Consider the following 16,132-nt stretch of genomic DNA (forward strand, 5'->3'; position numbering starts at 1 on the left):
TATCATGATATTTTGCTGGACGATATGGTATGATAAGATACTTGACGTCATGCATATTAATGAGATACTCTTTATTGAGGATAAAGGGGAACAAAGCACATGAAGACAAATGTAAATCCTGAATGGTTAAAAATAGCACATTTCGTGAGGTATCGTAGGTTTTTGTTGTGTAATATTTAGATTATTGCAGTACCAGCATATCGTAAGGTTATCGTTATCGTGAGACATGTATCGCGTATTGTCTGGAATCGTGAGGTGCCCAGAGGTTCCCAGTCTATATTTCAGATGGATTGTGAATGTTCTGGCAGTTGTTCTTTAGTTGTATTTATCCACTATAGCATTATTCCATAGCATTAAGAAGCTAAAGTTAGTTTCGGGAAAAGTATCTCAATGATTTATCTGTAGCAATGCATTTTTTATTTATTGGTCTATACTTTTGCTGTAGTGAAGTGATATTCTCTCATCTCTCCATGACCTGTACGTCTCCAGGACAAGGTGCAGGTCGGATCACAGCTGACCCTGGACTCACCCTGGACAGACTTTTTGACCCTCTCCCCTCAGGCGTGAGACCTATTCGGACCAGAACCTTCCATCACATGAACAGCTTTTTCCCGTCTGCCATCAGACTCCTGAACATTAAATAACCTGTTACCTTCCATTAGCGCTGATACATTTGCACTTTGCACACAGTGTATTTGGTTATTGTCCTCACATCTGCTGCTTATTGTATATTTGTAAATCCACCATTCATGCTGTTGTCTGTCGGGACATGTGTATATTTTCTATTTTTTTTTAATTCAGATTCTCTATATCTACTATTTTCTATAACCTATATTGTACTTTACCAAGGCAGTTGCAATATATTGTTTTGCAATGTACTGTATATTGCGTCTCCGTCGCAATACGTGGTGTCGATACTTTAAATACCTTTTTAAAATGGAATATTTCTTCAGGAACAGTTACACAGCACTTCATTTTAGACCTACATTTGGTTGTGATAGTGCACTTTTTACTCTTTACACTTCTTAAATGTCAAGTAGCATTTGGTTTATAATCTACATTCTACATGTATCACTGTTTTCTTCTTTCACAATACTTACTGTACTGCCCCTAAATACAGTATTCCTAACTGTATCCCAGCCCTGATAGCTTTATTAGTTATATTATTTCTAGTTTCAAGCTGCGTATGTACCCAAAAAAATCCTAGTTTGTAAATGTACCTTTACTGACAATGGCAAAAACGTATTTTGATTTGGGAACAAATAGGGTTGGGCACCATTAAACGATACCAGGAAAGTATCAGAAAAAAGGTTTAGGTTCTACAGGTATCGAAAAAACAGAAGTGTTGAAAGGAGGTACCAAAAATAAATGCTGTTGGTCCAGGGACAGTATTAAAGGAAGTGACTCAATTTTCCCCTATTTTTTTCCCAAAATTGTCACACACTTCCTGACATTGGAGATGATACCAATATTGTAAATGTGCAGATCTTCCACACATTATTGTTCTGTTTTCTGGACAACAAATATCTGCGTATAGGCATCGTTCAGGTGTCGTTAAACTATGGTATCGAAAAAAATTGAACTGTCCCCAGCCGCAGGAACAAACGATTTATTGTCTCTCCCTTACAAAGGAAGAATAATGTTGAAAGCATCCTCAGTTTGGAAGAGCAGCATATTATACCAACAGTCTAAATCGCCCTGCCCTTGATCATGGCTTTTTGCTTCCCCCTGTACCAAACAAAGCCATTTATGCCCAGGATAAATTCATCTGGTTTTAGACTTTGTAATATTGTTGTATCGCCGTAGTACCAACATTACTACATCATGGAGGGACAGAAACCCATGAAACCCTTGAAATATAACCACCCACTATATGGTAAAACCACCTTTTCCTGCTTTCACAATAAAGCCTGTCACTTGTTCTCAGGAGAGCTCCACATTAGGCCCACACATTCACCATCATTGCTTAGGCGACCCTCTGTTTGTCCCCCAGCGCCGTGTGATCTCCTGACAACGCCACCATCAATACCGCGCTCCCCCTGTGCCTTTAATCCTGACCGTGGCGTGTGCTGAATGTCGATAAGCCGATTCTTCTTTCTTTTCTGTGCCCCCGCCTCTGAAATGAAAGCTCCTGTGTCTTTGTGTCTTTTTTGCAGAGTACGCGGACGGTAGTTTGTCATCGTGGGTGAACAAGGAGCGCTTCCAAGGATACCTCCAAATCGATGGCTTCACGCTGTACGAGCTGGGAGAAACAGGTGGGCCGCGCCGCCATTCTTCACTGTCCAATCCGCTCTGATATTTGCAATATATATTGTCCCTTTACACCTCTGTTGTGTTCTCCCGCAACGTGATTTCTTGGACCCGATCTGGTGGCAGCTTGTTTCTACCACGAAGAAAAGCAATATAGTCGGGCTGCAATATTAGCCACAATCCAATCATTATCCACGGAACAGGAGACACGTTCCCTTGTTATAAACATGCCTGAAGTAGTATCCAGCTTCATTCACGCAGTTTTGAGTAATTCTTCCTGATCTGTTTAGCCTGGATTTTGATCTCGACCGGCGCAGAGCAGGGTGGGTCACTTGAGAACAGTACTTGCACGGTGTGGCAGCCCTTGCAAGTTTGCATTTCAAGTGCTTTTAGGAGAAACGTCTCTAGACCGCTATGGATATGACCCACAGGGGGCGCTGTGGGTCACCTAAGGTCTCCGCTTAATCCAGAACGAGAACTACTTCTTGCTTTTTGCCAAGTTTTTTAGATTAATTTCACCTCTCTGCCCCTCTGTACTATATGTATGTATAGGCCACCGTTTTTGCATACTGAGATATGTTCTGAGGGCACCCGTGAAGACCAGACGGGTACAAATGAACTCGTCTAAGCTAGGGTAAGAACATATCTCAGTATGTAAAAACGGTGGCTTATTCCTTAAACCACTCATAGTTGCTTTCGAAATGTTTTCAAAATGGAGATGCTTTGTTTTCTTCTGGCAGCACGTTGCTAAGCTAGCTTTGTTTTGCTAACGGCCGGTAAACGTAGTTAGCAAAACAATCAAGTTGCCATTCCAACAGAACACAACACAGATACTCTAAAACGGCTAAGCATGTTCCCCTTCAACTCGCCCAAACCAGTCCAGAAGCAAACTATGCCAGACCCAACATCGAAGGGGTCTGGGTTCTGAAATGTTCGGAGAGTTCAATGTTGGCTGTCGAATCACAAGGCAGAACCCTACGGCCTGTCCAGGTCTGCTACTTTGGAAATACGACTGTAGATAAAACACAAAACCGTCCTCCGCATTTTTGATGCCCATAATCCATCACTGAACTCGTTTTGGGCTAAAAGTGTGTTCATCGCGCCATCATAGATTTACTAGCGTGCTATTAGCTGAAAGTGAAAGCTTGTTTTCACAGTTTTGTAGCATGTTATTTTCACCTCATATTTTTCAAACCAAAATCTCAGAACAGATGTAAAGTTTGGAGCTGCTGATCTAAAACAGCCCTCACATTATGGAGAGTTGTCAAAGTTGCACATCGTCATAACTTTTTCCTTACCTCAGCTCGCCCTTGTGTAATGAGCTCACTCTAAACATTTAACACCCCATTGCCCAATATTCAATCTACCCCATGCCGTTTGTAATTAAAAAAAACATACTTTAGCCTGGTGGAGAGCTCCTGTTTGAATGTGTTATATATTTAATGGTGGAAATTAAGGCTTCGTGTTCCGAACCCCCCACTGTGCCTCTGTATTTGTCCACCACAGGATATTTAAACGTACCGCTGAAATGTGAACTGTCGCCTTAATGGCAGTAAATTGATGCCGTGTGCTGAGACAAATGGGCTTTCTAATATTAGAACAGCTATTTTATCCTATTTTCTTTTTTTGCAGTGGCATTCACGATTCAGTTCCAAGCACATTTCACTCAGATCCTTCTGGACGTTTTAATCAAATATAGCTACAATATCAAGACAGTTTTCAGATATCGTAACATTTTCTTTTATTGTGTAGTTCTACTATTGTGTTTAAACCATAGATATAACATACTAGAGATTGATGATTAGCCATTCAGCCCCATTCATAGTAATGATCCTGTGTGGCCTGTGAAAATAACATGGCTGCTTAACCTCTTCACTCCCGCCTGAACCCAGCTTTACCCAAATCCTGTAGGCCAGTGTAACGCCTCATTTGAAAGCTAAGATCTACAAAACTCATCTAAATGGATCTTTTTCCTCACGTCATCAGATTTTTTTTACATCATTTTGGGGGGGGGGTTTCAACTAATTTTTGTACTTTTGTAATTTTTTTGTCATAGTAAATTTTTTGTTACTTTTTGTCTTGTTAATCATTTTTTCATAATTTATTTGTCAATTTTTTCTAAATTTTTTGTCTTTTTTGTAATTTTTTTTGTCCTTTGTCAATTTTTTGTGACATATTTGCCACTTTTTCATTATTTTTTTGGTCCATTTTTTGTCAATTTTTTGTCAATTTTTTCTCACATCTTCATCATTGTTTTCGTCTCAGTTCTGTCGCTATTTTCTCACCTTTTTTCCAGAAGCTTTTGGATTGGGGTAAAGCCAAACTAGAGAAAATGTGCTCGGTTCAGGTGGGAGTTAAGGGGTTAAAAGGGCAAAAGGGCGGGAAGGCTATGAGCCTCCACAGAGCTCCAGAGCCAATCATAGCTTTAGGCTTCAACTTTTTACTGCTGATGTACAAAAAACAGTGTTTTTAAAAAATATTACACCTATCCCAGAGTTGTCACATGTGTCATCGTGATTTTTAGAAAAATATGAATTCTTTTCATGGGCACCCTGTTTACCAAGTGTCTTTTGGAAACGCTCCAAAGAGAAGTGCTTTCCTCGCCCGAGTTAGCAAGCGGACTAGTCCTGGAAAAAGAGTTTTATTTTTCCTATAGCTAACCTTGTTGCATTGTCTTCATCTAAATGTTTATTGACAGAGGTAGAATCTAAACTAGTGCAAATAATTTTAAATATATATAATTAATCGGTGATGTACAGGAGGGATTGTGAGAGCTAGAGACAAGTTAGTGCTAAGATAAAAAAAAAAATCAGTTTGATCAGGAAAAATCAGGTACCCCATGTACAAACTAGCATGTAAAAGTGACCTCTGGGCTAAATGCTAAACCATATTCAAGTTCCTGCCTTTTGTGGGGTCAGATAAACATCCAGTGGCCGATAAACATTATCTTGTATTATGTTAATTATAGAGAAACTGCATACAATATACAAATGCCATGAAACATGAGGAAATACGTAGTCTGTTGTGTGGCCAAAATATTGTTGAATTCACAATTTTTCTCTTCCGTTTGATTGCAATAATCTTTGCAGCTTGATCGTAGAGTTAGAATCCATGTCTTGATTTTCCAAATGACATACATTTTCCCAGTCCAAATCACCTGTTACAGCTCAGACATAATGAATGTCGACCATAAACACTCTCCTTATGCCGCAGCGGTAAACACGCGCCCTGAGCAGTGTTCTAATGGCGCCCCTTTAACCTCGAGGTCGCCATCCCCGCAGCCTAAGCGCGCCCAGGGAGGCGGGAGCCGGAAGGGAAGGACTGAGCATCTGCTAATGAGCTCATCGGCCAGTCATGCTTTAGGAGATCTAGTCCAGCTATTAATAATGAAGAAAGTCTCATTAAGAGATGAATTTGACATAAAGTGGGACAAACGTTCATCATGGCTTCTGGATAAAAATGAATCTTCCCATACCTTTTTATCGGTTATTTTTAAGACCAGATTTCAGATGGAGGGCAGAGTGTTATTCTAAAGCTAATCTACCTCCACAAATGTTGAGGCTGTTCTTGATGGTGATGGGCTACATACAGTATCAGGAGGAATGGGTATCAATAAAGATGCAACCATGCTGCTGCTCTTATTGATACTCCTTTTTTGATCCGGTGAGTATTCAAAGATAAGCGAGTAAAACACACTTTGCGTAATCGCAGCAGCTCAGGACTACCCCTCCATTTGACTTACGTAGTTTTGTCTTCTAATTGCGATTTGACCATTCTTCTTTCAAGCTAATGGTTTGAAGTCTCTCTGTCCTCGATCTGCTGGGATGCTGAGGAGTTCAGATTAGGGATCAATTCCTGTTTGAGTTTATCCTGGAGTTTGCTCTTATAATCAGTCCTTAAGGAAGAGACCCGTGGCCTCTTCCCCGGTGAGGAGCAGAGCGACGGTGTGCGAGGCAGACAGGTATGACATTTCCCTGTCGGACTCACGAAGCGGTGAGTGTGAGAGGCGAGCGTTCATACGGGGGCCGGGTGACACCAGGCGCTCACGAGAAGCCTGATGGATCTATAGAGTAGACTACGTGCGTCATCATACAGCCAAGCTCTTATTTCTTCCATCGAGAGACAACCTTAATGTTTGTGCCTTTTATCGCTTAGTCACAAATGTATCAGTCTCTGCTTTTAGTTCATTGGTCTGGGACAGGGCTGCTGTAGAGATAAGCTAAGGGTGCATCCGAATTGAGCAAATTGGTAAGAGGTCTAAGCCCAAACCAGATGGCCTAAATGAAGGCAGTTTGTGCTTTTGCTTTCATTTAGAGGAAACTTAAAGCCACATTGCTAATTTGCATACATTGCGCAGAGAAGGAGCTGACCTCACTTTGTGTTAATGCGGCTGGTTCTCTCTGACAATAAACCAAAGGACAGGATTTTGGTTTCTGTGATGAAGCTGTAGCTGAAGGTCAATCTGAAACAGCTTTTTAGTCAGTGGCAGCAGTAAGAGTGTTTTTGGTAGTCCAATACTATATGGGTGATGTAGTTTTTATGTAGCTGTTAGTGATGTCACTTCCCCTGTTGTTTCCGCCACTGGGTGAGGACGGTGGGATTGTGCAAACGCAGCTGAAGGTCCAGTTCCTAACTGCAGAGGGATCTAACGGTTGACCTTATCATGGGACAAGGGGGTAGGAGATAGGATCAGGACATAGGAGCTGTTCCTCGAGGAATTTGGAAGCAGCCACCGTCCCACAACTAATGAATAAATATCTAGTTTGGCGAGGAAGACGGGTAAAGCCATGCATAAAGCAGAAGCAAGCTTTACAAAGAGGCCTCCGATTGATTTTTAAAAGGGCTCTCCGATGCACATACATAAATTAAGGTGCCCAAAAAACAGTTTGCAGTCCACAATTGTACATCATACGTCCACTTTAAAATCTTTGCATTGTCTTTTCTTAAGTTTTATTTGTTTCTTCTCATACGTACTTTGTTTTATCTGCCTGTTGTTATATACTGTAGCTAGCAGAAGGATGCTTTATCCACACACACAGCATTCATGTATTATGTGCTCTCTCAGTTCTATATTGGAAGCACTGTTTTTCTTGCATCCTTGAGCTTTTCTGAGGCTACACTCTTCCCTGCAGTAACCCCATTAGTGACCACTGTTGACCACTGGAGGGCAGGCTGGCACTCTATTAAATAGAAACACGAGCCATAGGAAGAAAAAAAGGGAGAAAAAATGGTGTGTACTGTAGAAGTAGTGTAACATTTGGAGAATGTAAAGAAAACCGTGGAAGAAGCCCGCGATGTGAGAGGAAAATGTGAATTATTTTAAGTTGGAGACAAGAGATGTTTGCTGTTGAAGAGGCAGTGATGGTTCATGTTAGATGATCTCATCAAATTGAAAAGAACAAAACTGCTGATGATAATACAGCTGGAATGAAAAGGAGCAGAGAGGAGTGCAAGTAATTTTATAATTGCTTTTCCTTAGCCTATACTCTGCATAATACTATCAAATGTGGTCAATAATTGTGCACATTATTTACATCTAGCTCTAATTTTCAGTAGCTCGAGTATTTCCGAATATTTAAGATATTTTTTCCCCAGGATATTTTCACTTTTATGTCACACTCTGATTTGAAATTTCTTCTATCTGAAAATATGTGAAAGAAATCTTGAATAATACAATATATTATCTCATTTGCATTGTGCAAATAAGGCGAGACATGGCGGGTGAAAGCGTCGGCTTTGTTGAGATTGAGCTCGTTTTCTCCCGTAACATCTATTTAAAAATGTTTTTTACATTCTCAGGAAATCACTATTACAACGCTCTAGTCTTTCACAAATATCATTCACAAATATCGACATGTTTGGTATCCACATCCATCCAGGTTCATTACACTTCATTACACTTCATTGCACTCTTGCAACAACATCTCTTTCAATATCTAATTCCTGACTTTTTTTTAGCTTTGAACCACAAAAAACCAAGGCGAAATTGGATTTTTTACTGATTTTCTTCTTTTTTTTTTTTTTTTTTTCTAACTAGCTTATTCTAAACCTAGAAAATACATTCAAAATCCCCTCTGAATAACAAATAAAGCATACTTTAAACCTGGCTCTATCCACTTATTAGATTTTGCTGCTGAACCCACCATTATATGAAAACATAAATTAACAGAAAACTTGCAATACACAATTTCTTTCTAATCCAGTGCAAACGTTTCCTTAAACACATACAGCTTCATTACATGCTTCTCTCTCTCTGTTCTTCTAGTTTGTCGTTAAAGCTTCTCCATTTTCTGCTCTCTAAAACCGCCCTATAATGCCCCATCCATTCACCGCCTCCTATCGCCTTCCCTTCTCTAATCCGCCACCCTGTCTGTCTCCCCCTCAGGCAAACTGGTGGCCATCGCAGTCATCGACGAGAAGGACCCCACAGAGGAGAGTGGCAGGTACAGAAAAAAACACCCGAAATTAAAACCGGCTCAACCCTCGCCGCCTTGTAATCCCCGCGTCTCCGCAACAGACACATTTAACTGCTCTCAAATAAACATAAAAAAAAAAAAAAAGTGCCAGTTATTGTTTCGACGCTGGCCGCAAATTGCAGGCGTCGGCTAAAAATAAGTCTGTGCCGCCGTCTCATGTGGCATTTCCTTCTCTGCTTATTTGCTTTCAGATTAAAGGGCTTGATCCAGCGGGTGGCGAAGGAGCACAGAGAACATTTTAACAGGTGAGTCACGCTGTGTCTATGTTTGAGTAACACCATCGCTGTCAATGTTGGATTTAAAAAAGGAGCTGCAGTTTTTATTCAGCTTAATTTGATACACGGCGCTAATCAGTGGTGTGACTGTTTGAAAATGAGTCTTCATGTATTTCTGAGCCACTGCAGTTCATGAGCATTCAATTAACAGTTTAGGGGAGGCAAGGATAGACGGTTTATGCACAACTGCAGCCTCTGGAGGGTCCTGCACTTCTTTGTAGCAGCTGTTCTCTTAATCTAATGTATTTGTCTGGCAAATCTGGTCTGCCTAATAATGTGGAACGTCCTTTTTCAGTAGTTTTTCCCTTAACTGAGCTCACCTGACAACTAATCATCCCAGGCATCTGAGATTAATGTCAGTGATTCAAAGAGCCCATCCATGAGTTTCATTGAAAATCTTTTTTTTTTTTTTACCTTCATGACGGTGAATTACAATTTGCATAATAATTTTGAACACAGTGTAGAGCCGACTTTAAGGCTCTTCCTAAACATCTGATGGCACAGAAATATTACATTGATTCTGGAGTTTCTTTTCTGACATTAAATATTAAATAATGTATGCATGAATAAAGGCTTATTTTGGAGAAATGGTGAGCTATATTATTCTAATTAGGTGTAACACAGTTGTTGGCCTTTTATCTGTTGTTATTTCAGCAGGAGATTCAAATAAAGTTTTCGTTTTTTGCTGTTTGTCTGTGGAGCTCTCAACAGAAGCAGCTTATTATTCTCAGCCCTATAGGTTGCCATCTGCTTCAATGGCGCTTGAAGCCTTCAAACACCAACGAAACAAAACAAAAAGTAATTTGACTGAAACCCGTGTTTTTAATTTGATGGACCATTCGCTATTTTTTTTTATTTTGAAAGATTTCCAAACAGAAAATCCGTACTTGACCGTGACCATGCCGGTGATTGAATCGACAAACCCACCATAACAAACTTGCGGATTGACAACAATCAAGAGTGGTAAGGCTCTGTAATTAAAGATCTTGACCATAAAGGAGGTCAAAACGTCTGCGATGGTTTAACAGCAAACCGTGAAGGGGCTACAGTGATCATTTTAACAGGTCACGCGCGGATACGGAGGTCAGACAAGAATTTTTTACACTTATTGGAGGATGATAGGCTCACCGGGGAGAGAGCTTATTCACCATGCAGCCTTTGTCAGCGCGCGTCTTGTTTTTAGCTTCTTTTTTTTCCCCCTCACCAAGGTTCAGTGGAAAGGTAATTATGCAAAATGTCAGCTTCCAAATATAGGTGTTCTCCTCAGCTGTCAGTCAAACGCACGGCTCAGTGGCTCGTATTAATGCATAATGTTCTGGTTTTTTGCAGCGCCGGCTGAGCAATAACAAGTAGGAATGAGGTGTTTATGTTGGGCTCGACTGGAGAGGGGCCAATTTAGCAAGAAATCAACAGTATTCATTTCCGCAGCTTTGGACTTTTATAGCCTGAATCATTCGGTGTTGCTCATCTTGGAAAACATGTGATCTACTTCAACACAGTGGCACCTTTCTGTTGCATTGGAGACACATCATAAATGGACTTGTGGAGCTTTAGACTATTGTTCTTTTGTCAAAAACATGCCTGGAGTTGTAATTCACTTCATGCTGTTTTGAGTGATCCTCTTCACTTTGGTTGATTCTTCCTGGGTTCTTCATATCTGAGGCACCCCCTATGTCACCCATGACCACACTGCCTGACCATATAAAAACTGTCCTTGACCTGGATTTAACTAACTGTTCTGATCTTGGGGTGGCTGTGGTTGTTCGGGTCTAGGTTCAGCAACACTATGTGCTCATTAATGGATTTCTTCTTCCCTGATGGCCCGGGCATATTCCAAGATGGCGATGCCAGGATTCATCTGGCTCATATTGTGAGAGTCCAGATCTTGACCCCATTGAGAAGCTTTGGGATGTGCTGGAGAAGGCTTTGCAATACACGATCTTGGTGAAAAGTGAATGCAGCACTGAGTCTTTGGGCATTACAGAAGCATTCACACAACAGTGAATGTGCCTTTTTTTGTTGTGACTGTACTTTTGTTTGGTGGAGCAGTGTATATGTGGTGATCGTGGCGGTCACCAAACCTGAAAGATTTCTACATGGGGAGTGAAATGTTGGCGCATGTGAGGTGCACTTGTTAAGCTTTAATTTTGAAGTTTGAATTGAACATTTAGTTCAAAAATGTTTCATTGTGTTTATTATGCAAGTTAATCTCACTGCAGCACAGACGGTTCTAATGCTGGAAGCTGAATTCTCTGAGGACAGTGAATTATGCCCTTACCTTACTTTAATTTGTCTACTTTTGCACCAATTTTCAAGTTTGGTCCTTGCTGAGAACTGATTTAGTCTTGATTTATTCCTATTTTTTTCCAGTTCCCTCATAGTTCATCAGAATGCAGACTTTGCCTCAGTCTCAGCCGCTGTAGCTGTGAGCAACAGCACGTCGGGTCGGGATGTTTCTCTCTGCTCTGCTGGAGAGGAGAGGCCATTTAGCACCCAGACACAAATACATTGTAATCAATGCCTCTGCTCTATTGTTACACAGCTTGGTCTAAAACTCCCACCTACATGCGGCTTTGGTGTTGGAGGTTAATCAATGCTCTTGCAGGTCACAGAAGCAGTAACACAATTTATTAGCTTCTAGCGATCGGGTGAGAAGTGAAAGTCCAAAGTTATTTTTTACTTTTTAGTACTCATTTCATGTTTCTGAAATGTTTTGGGCAGGCTTTAATAATGTACGATTATATCTATTTAAGTATGACTGGCCTTCAGATTCTTCAGATTCACCTTTTTATCAACCATTTTTACTTTAGCTCATCTAAATACGAAATCTTACAAGACAAAACAAGCCATTCTGCAGTCCATGGGAATAATACCAGAGAAATTATATATATAATGATAATTTCTAAGCATTTAATTACATTTTTAAAGGGGGGGTATTATGAAAAATCGACTTTTTCAAGCTTTACATCGTGTTATTATGTCACTCCCTCATTAAAAACATGCCTGAAGTGTTGCCTTGGCACATTCACATATTTTTGAGTAATCTGTAAAAACTCTGATGGCGGCCATTTTAGGGAAAGGTTTGCCTGAGTCCTCCTAGGAACGCCCCCACCTCCTGGAGACGCCTCCGAGCTTTGGTCACCAGCCGAGTAACCAACCACTGCTCCTCAGCAGAACCCCCTCCCCACTGATGCCACAGACAGCGTGTGGAGGGGGCGTGTCGGAAAGAGTCAGAGGTTCTTAAAGAGACAGAGGCCTATTTCAAGACATTCGCTACAGCCATTTTGAGAGAGCAATTTTATACAAGGCAGTTATTCTAATTTACTGCATTGACAGACCAACAGAAGGTTTGGTCATCATTGTAGTGTGATATAGACTGGTGCTATGTGATTGAAAAAAGCATAATACCCCCTCTTTAACAATGTAAGAAAACAAAATAACCCAAAAACAAAAATCAGGTTGTTTAATTAGCTACGATCTGTCATTTTTTTTGCTTTAATTTAGTGTGTTTCAAGTGAAATGGCAAAAATAAATGTTATCAGTATAGTCAGTACACCACAGGCTGATTTCCTTTGCACTTCTGACTGAATCCAATCAAAATCAAAGTGTCATGTTCTATGTTCTTGTAATAAGGACCGTAAAGTATTAGAGGGGTTTCAGTCACATGACTCTTTCCTGTTTTGGGTGCCATTTTGAGAACTTTGTACTATAAAAAAATTATTATTTTTGACTGCTTGGCAAAAGTCCCCACATTTGAAGTGTGTTTTTTTCCAGAGTTTGGAGTGGTGTTGCACGGTTCATTGTCCCACTGAGACACGGAAAAGGAGTTGACAGTAAAGTGAAAACTGGACAGTTACCCCATGTCCGCTGCGGCATCCGTCAAGAAAAGACTTGCTGCGTTTTCCTGCCATAGACCTGAAGCTATAACTGGTGATATAAGCGATATTGTTATGGCAGATGTGCGTAAAACGGGCCGCAGACACACCGTTAGCTTAGCAAATGAGGCGCTATCTCTGCCGTATCCACACGACAGCATATAAACAGTTCAGTCTTTTTGTTTTGCTCCTGTTAAATTCTCAGATGCACTCTATTACCCGCCTCAGCCGACACTTCTGGATGAAGAGGTGCATGGCAGTGCTGTGATCAAAGGCCCCTTCCCTCTCCAGGCATTCCTATTAGCGCTGAAGAGAATTACACCGATCCCTATCTTCAATTAGACACGCTAGCTAGTTGCATTTCTCTTTATTTTCTCTCCTTATTTTCTGAAGACTAGCGAGCCGGAGATCCCCACTGAGATCAGAGCCCCTCCAACGCAACCTAAACTGCACGTGTAATTACAAGGCAGGCTCCCCTATCGCCCCCGGCTGGTGGGAGGGGGGCGCGGCGCTGCTCGAGCGGCGCTGATTGACGTCTGAATAAGCGCGTGCCTTTTCAAAGCGGTCATAAATGTCATGATATTTCGCTCGCCATTTTGGAGTGTGTCGGCGGAGCGGCGGATGCAGAAGCACTCGTGTGAGATTAGACGGCGCAGAGGGGATTAAAATACATACGAGAGGCCGAGAAGTGGCAGTTGGTGGGTGACGGTGGGTACGGGCCACTTGAGGGAGTTTGCAGGGAGAGCTTAGCGCGCAGGGAAGTGGAGAATGGTTTTGCCAAGTGGTAAAGGTCTCATTATGTGACTTTTACTTTTTTTAGATGTTTAGAGTTTGCATCTTCAGATTCATGTTTTATGTTTAATAACGTAAAGCCTCGCCGTGCAACCTTTTATCCAATAGGTTGATTAAAATCCATGTTTTCAAATACTAGGAGCATGTTTGATTTCACTGACATGTTTCTCTCTGTATCACATTCACATTTCACATGGCCACGTCTAACTGGAATGTTCTGCTCATCTAATGAACTCATGTGAACACTGGGGCTGTGCGGGAGGGTCTGTGAGGAGGGTCTGTGAGGAGGGTCTGCGAGCAGCAGAGATTTTACTCAACTTCCTACGACTTTCATGGTTTTAAAATTGGGATATTCAGGTAGTGCAGCTTCAAGTCTTTGATCTGACAATGATACAATGATATGTCTTAACTTGCTATATTTAGCTGAGCTGCTGTCGTTTATTATTTGTTCACTACCACAGTCTGCAATGAAACTTACATAATTATTATTATTTTTTCTGCAATGAAAAAACCCCCAAAACAATTCTGTTCTGAATCTGAAAGACACGAGCTGACCAGATTATTATTATTATTAACTGCTGATATGGTAAAATTAACATGTTCTTACTTACAAAAAGAGATTTGGAATTATCAACAGAAAGGAAGTTAACTTTCAATCAACTTGGCCTGTAATATTTCCGTTTCAGCTTCATGGTCAGCTCTGGTCGCAGGGGCAGCTCTGGGCACTCGTCCAAACCCGCTACAAATGGACTCCTACTTATACCACATTTCAGGAAAACCTGAGAACAGAATTCCTTTTTGTTCTGATGTTCAGTCTCCAGGACTCTTTAAAAATAGTGTAGACAGACATTAGGCTGACAGCTATCGCTGCAATCGCTGACAGGAGCTGCAGCCTCACATCAGTGCCATCCTTTGTTTGTACGACTGTTCCAGGGACTTGAACTGTCCTGCTGCAAAACAGTTTTGTTCCAAGCCAAGCAAGGTCAGTTTATATATATATATATATATATATATATATATATATATATATATATATATATATATATATATATATATATATATATATATCTAAGCAGTAATACTTGCATAGCACTAAATACTACTGTTTAAAAGACAACTGCAGAAAGAAAACAGATGCTCCAAGTTTGGGTGTACTTTTGTCAGTGCTTCAGGGGAACAGGCTAAATCTTTAGCCTAAGACCTTTTAAACACAAATAGACCGAATATTTACTCACAAAAACTTTGCTGAACTGAAGGCTGCGCCATCTCGTACTGGCCAAAGTAAACCGGCCAGGGCACAGTTCACTTTTGACTTCATCTCTAATAATAACACACTCCTTAAGCAGCAGATTCCTTGGCTGAGCTTTATAATCCAATTACAAAACCGCAACATTTGGGTGAAAAACGTGTTACTGGCCTGATCTGCCCTTTTTTTGCTCCATAAAATAGCTATATTTCGGGAGCTTGCTCTCAGGCAGGATGCTGCAGCCAACTAAAGATGCAAATAGGAGTTTCTATTATTGTTTGTAATTGGATCCACAGCGTAACTTTAATAAATGTGCGAATTAATGTCCCCTCCACAGCCACAGTGTTTGGACTAATATTATGTCATGTTGTTTATATCTGTCAAGTATAATCTTTTGCTTTAGAATTTTGGAAAACTTGTTGAAAGAACCAGAAACGTTCTGCCTTTTTAGGCTTAAGCTGGACAGCACGGTAGCACACGGTTAGCTCTCGTGCTTCACAGCTTAGGTTTCGATTCCCACCTGGACGGGGTTTTTCCGTGTGGAGTTTGCATGTTCTCCCGTGTCTGCATAGGTTTCCTCCGGGTGCTTCGGTTTCCCCTACCACTAAAAACGTGTCCAATAGGTGTTCTCCAGCCAGCTGTTTCTGTCCATCAGCTTGGCTCCACATCTGGAGATTGTAATGTGGCATATTACATAATAGTCCTATTGTTCTGATTTCATGAAGTGGTTGGATAAATAATGTGTGATGTATTGATTTTGTTAAACATTTGCGGACTTTCTTTTGGATACCTGTTCTATGGTAGCTGCAATTTCCATTAATGCAGAAATATTTGCTTATTCCACAACCTTAGAGGGCAGCACGATTCCAGAATGAGCAGGTGGTACAATTGACTCAATATAGGACAAAAGGTACACACTACTTCCTGCTGAGCTGTGTTTTATTTAAATGACCTGATGTTTATTTTGCAAAAAAAACCTCACCGAGTGTCAGAAGGCTGGTTCAGTTGTAGGTTAATAGCTTTTGCCAGATGCACCTAGAAGTCCCATCACCACAAGGTTAAGAGACTGGTCCTCAGCATGACAAAATAGATTTCCCTTTCCATATTCCAAGCTTTATTTCAACACCATTGTCAAGATTGTCACGCAAATATTTATTTATTTTTTACTGTAATGGTCTATCTTCATGCTCTATAATATCAACAATATTGTTTTGTGCC

General features: G+C 40.8%; 1 protein-coding gene across 1 annotated transcript in view; it reads left to right on the top strand.

Annotated features, from left to right (window-relative positions):
- tmx3b (thioredoxin related transmembrane protein 3b) overlaps window positions 1-16,132 on the top strand; it is an 81,078-nt gene that overhangs the window by 37,265 nt on the left and 27,681 nt on the right. The window contains exons 10-12 of the mRNA XM_079575955.1: window positions 2,157-2,255; window positions 8,636-8,693; window positions 8,918-8,971. Coding sequence (XP_079432081.1) covers window positions 2,157-2,255; window positions 8,636-8,693; window positions 8,918-8,971 — 211 coding nt within the window. The remainder of the gene's footprint in view (window positions 1-2,156; window positions 2,256-8,635; window positions 8,694-8,917; window positions 8,972-16,132) is intronic.

The sequence above is a fragment of the Gobius niger genome (genome assembly GCF_951799975.1).
Source record: "Gobius niger genome assembly, chromosome: 18".
In the NCBI taxonomy this organism is placed as follows: domain Eukaryota; kingdom Metazoa; phylum Chordata; class Actinopteri; order Gobiiformes; family Gobiidae; genus Gobius; species Gobius niger.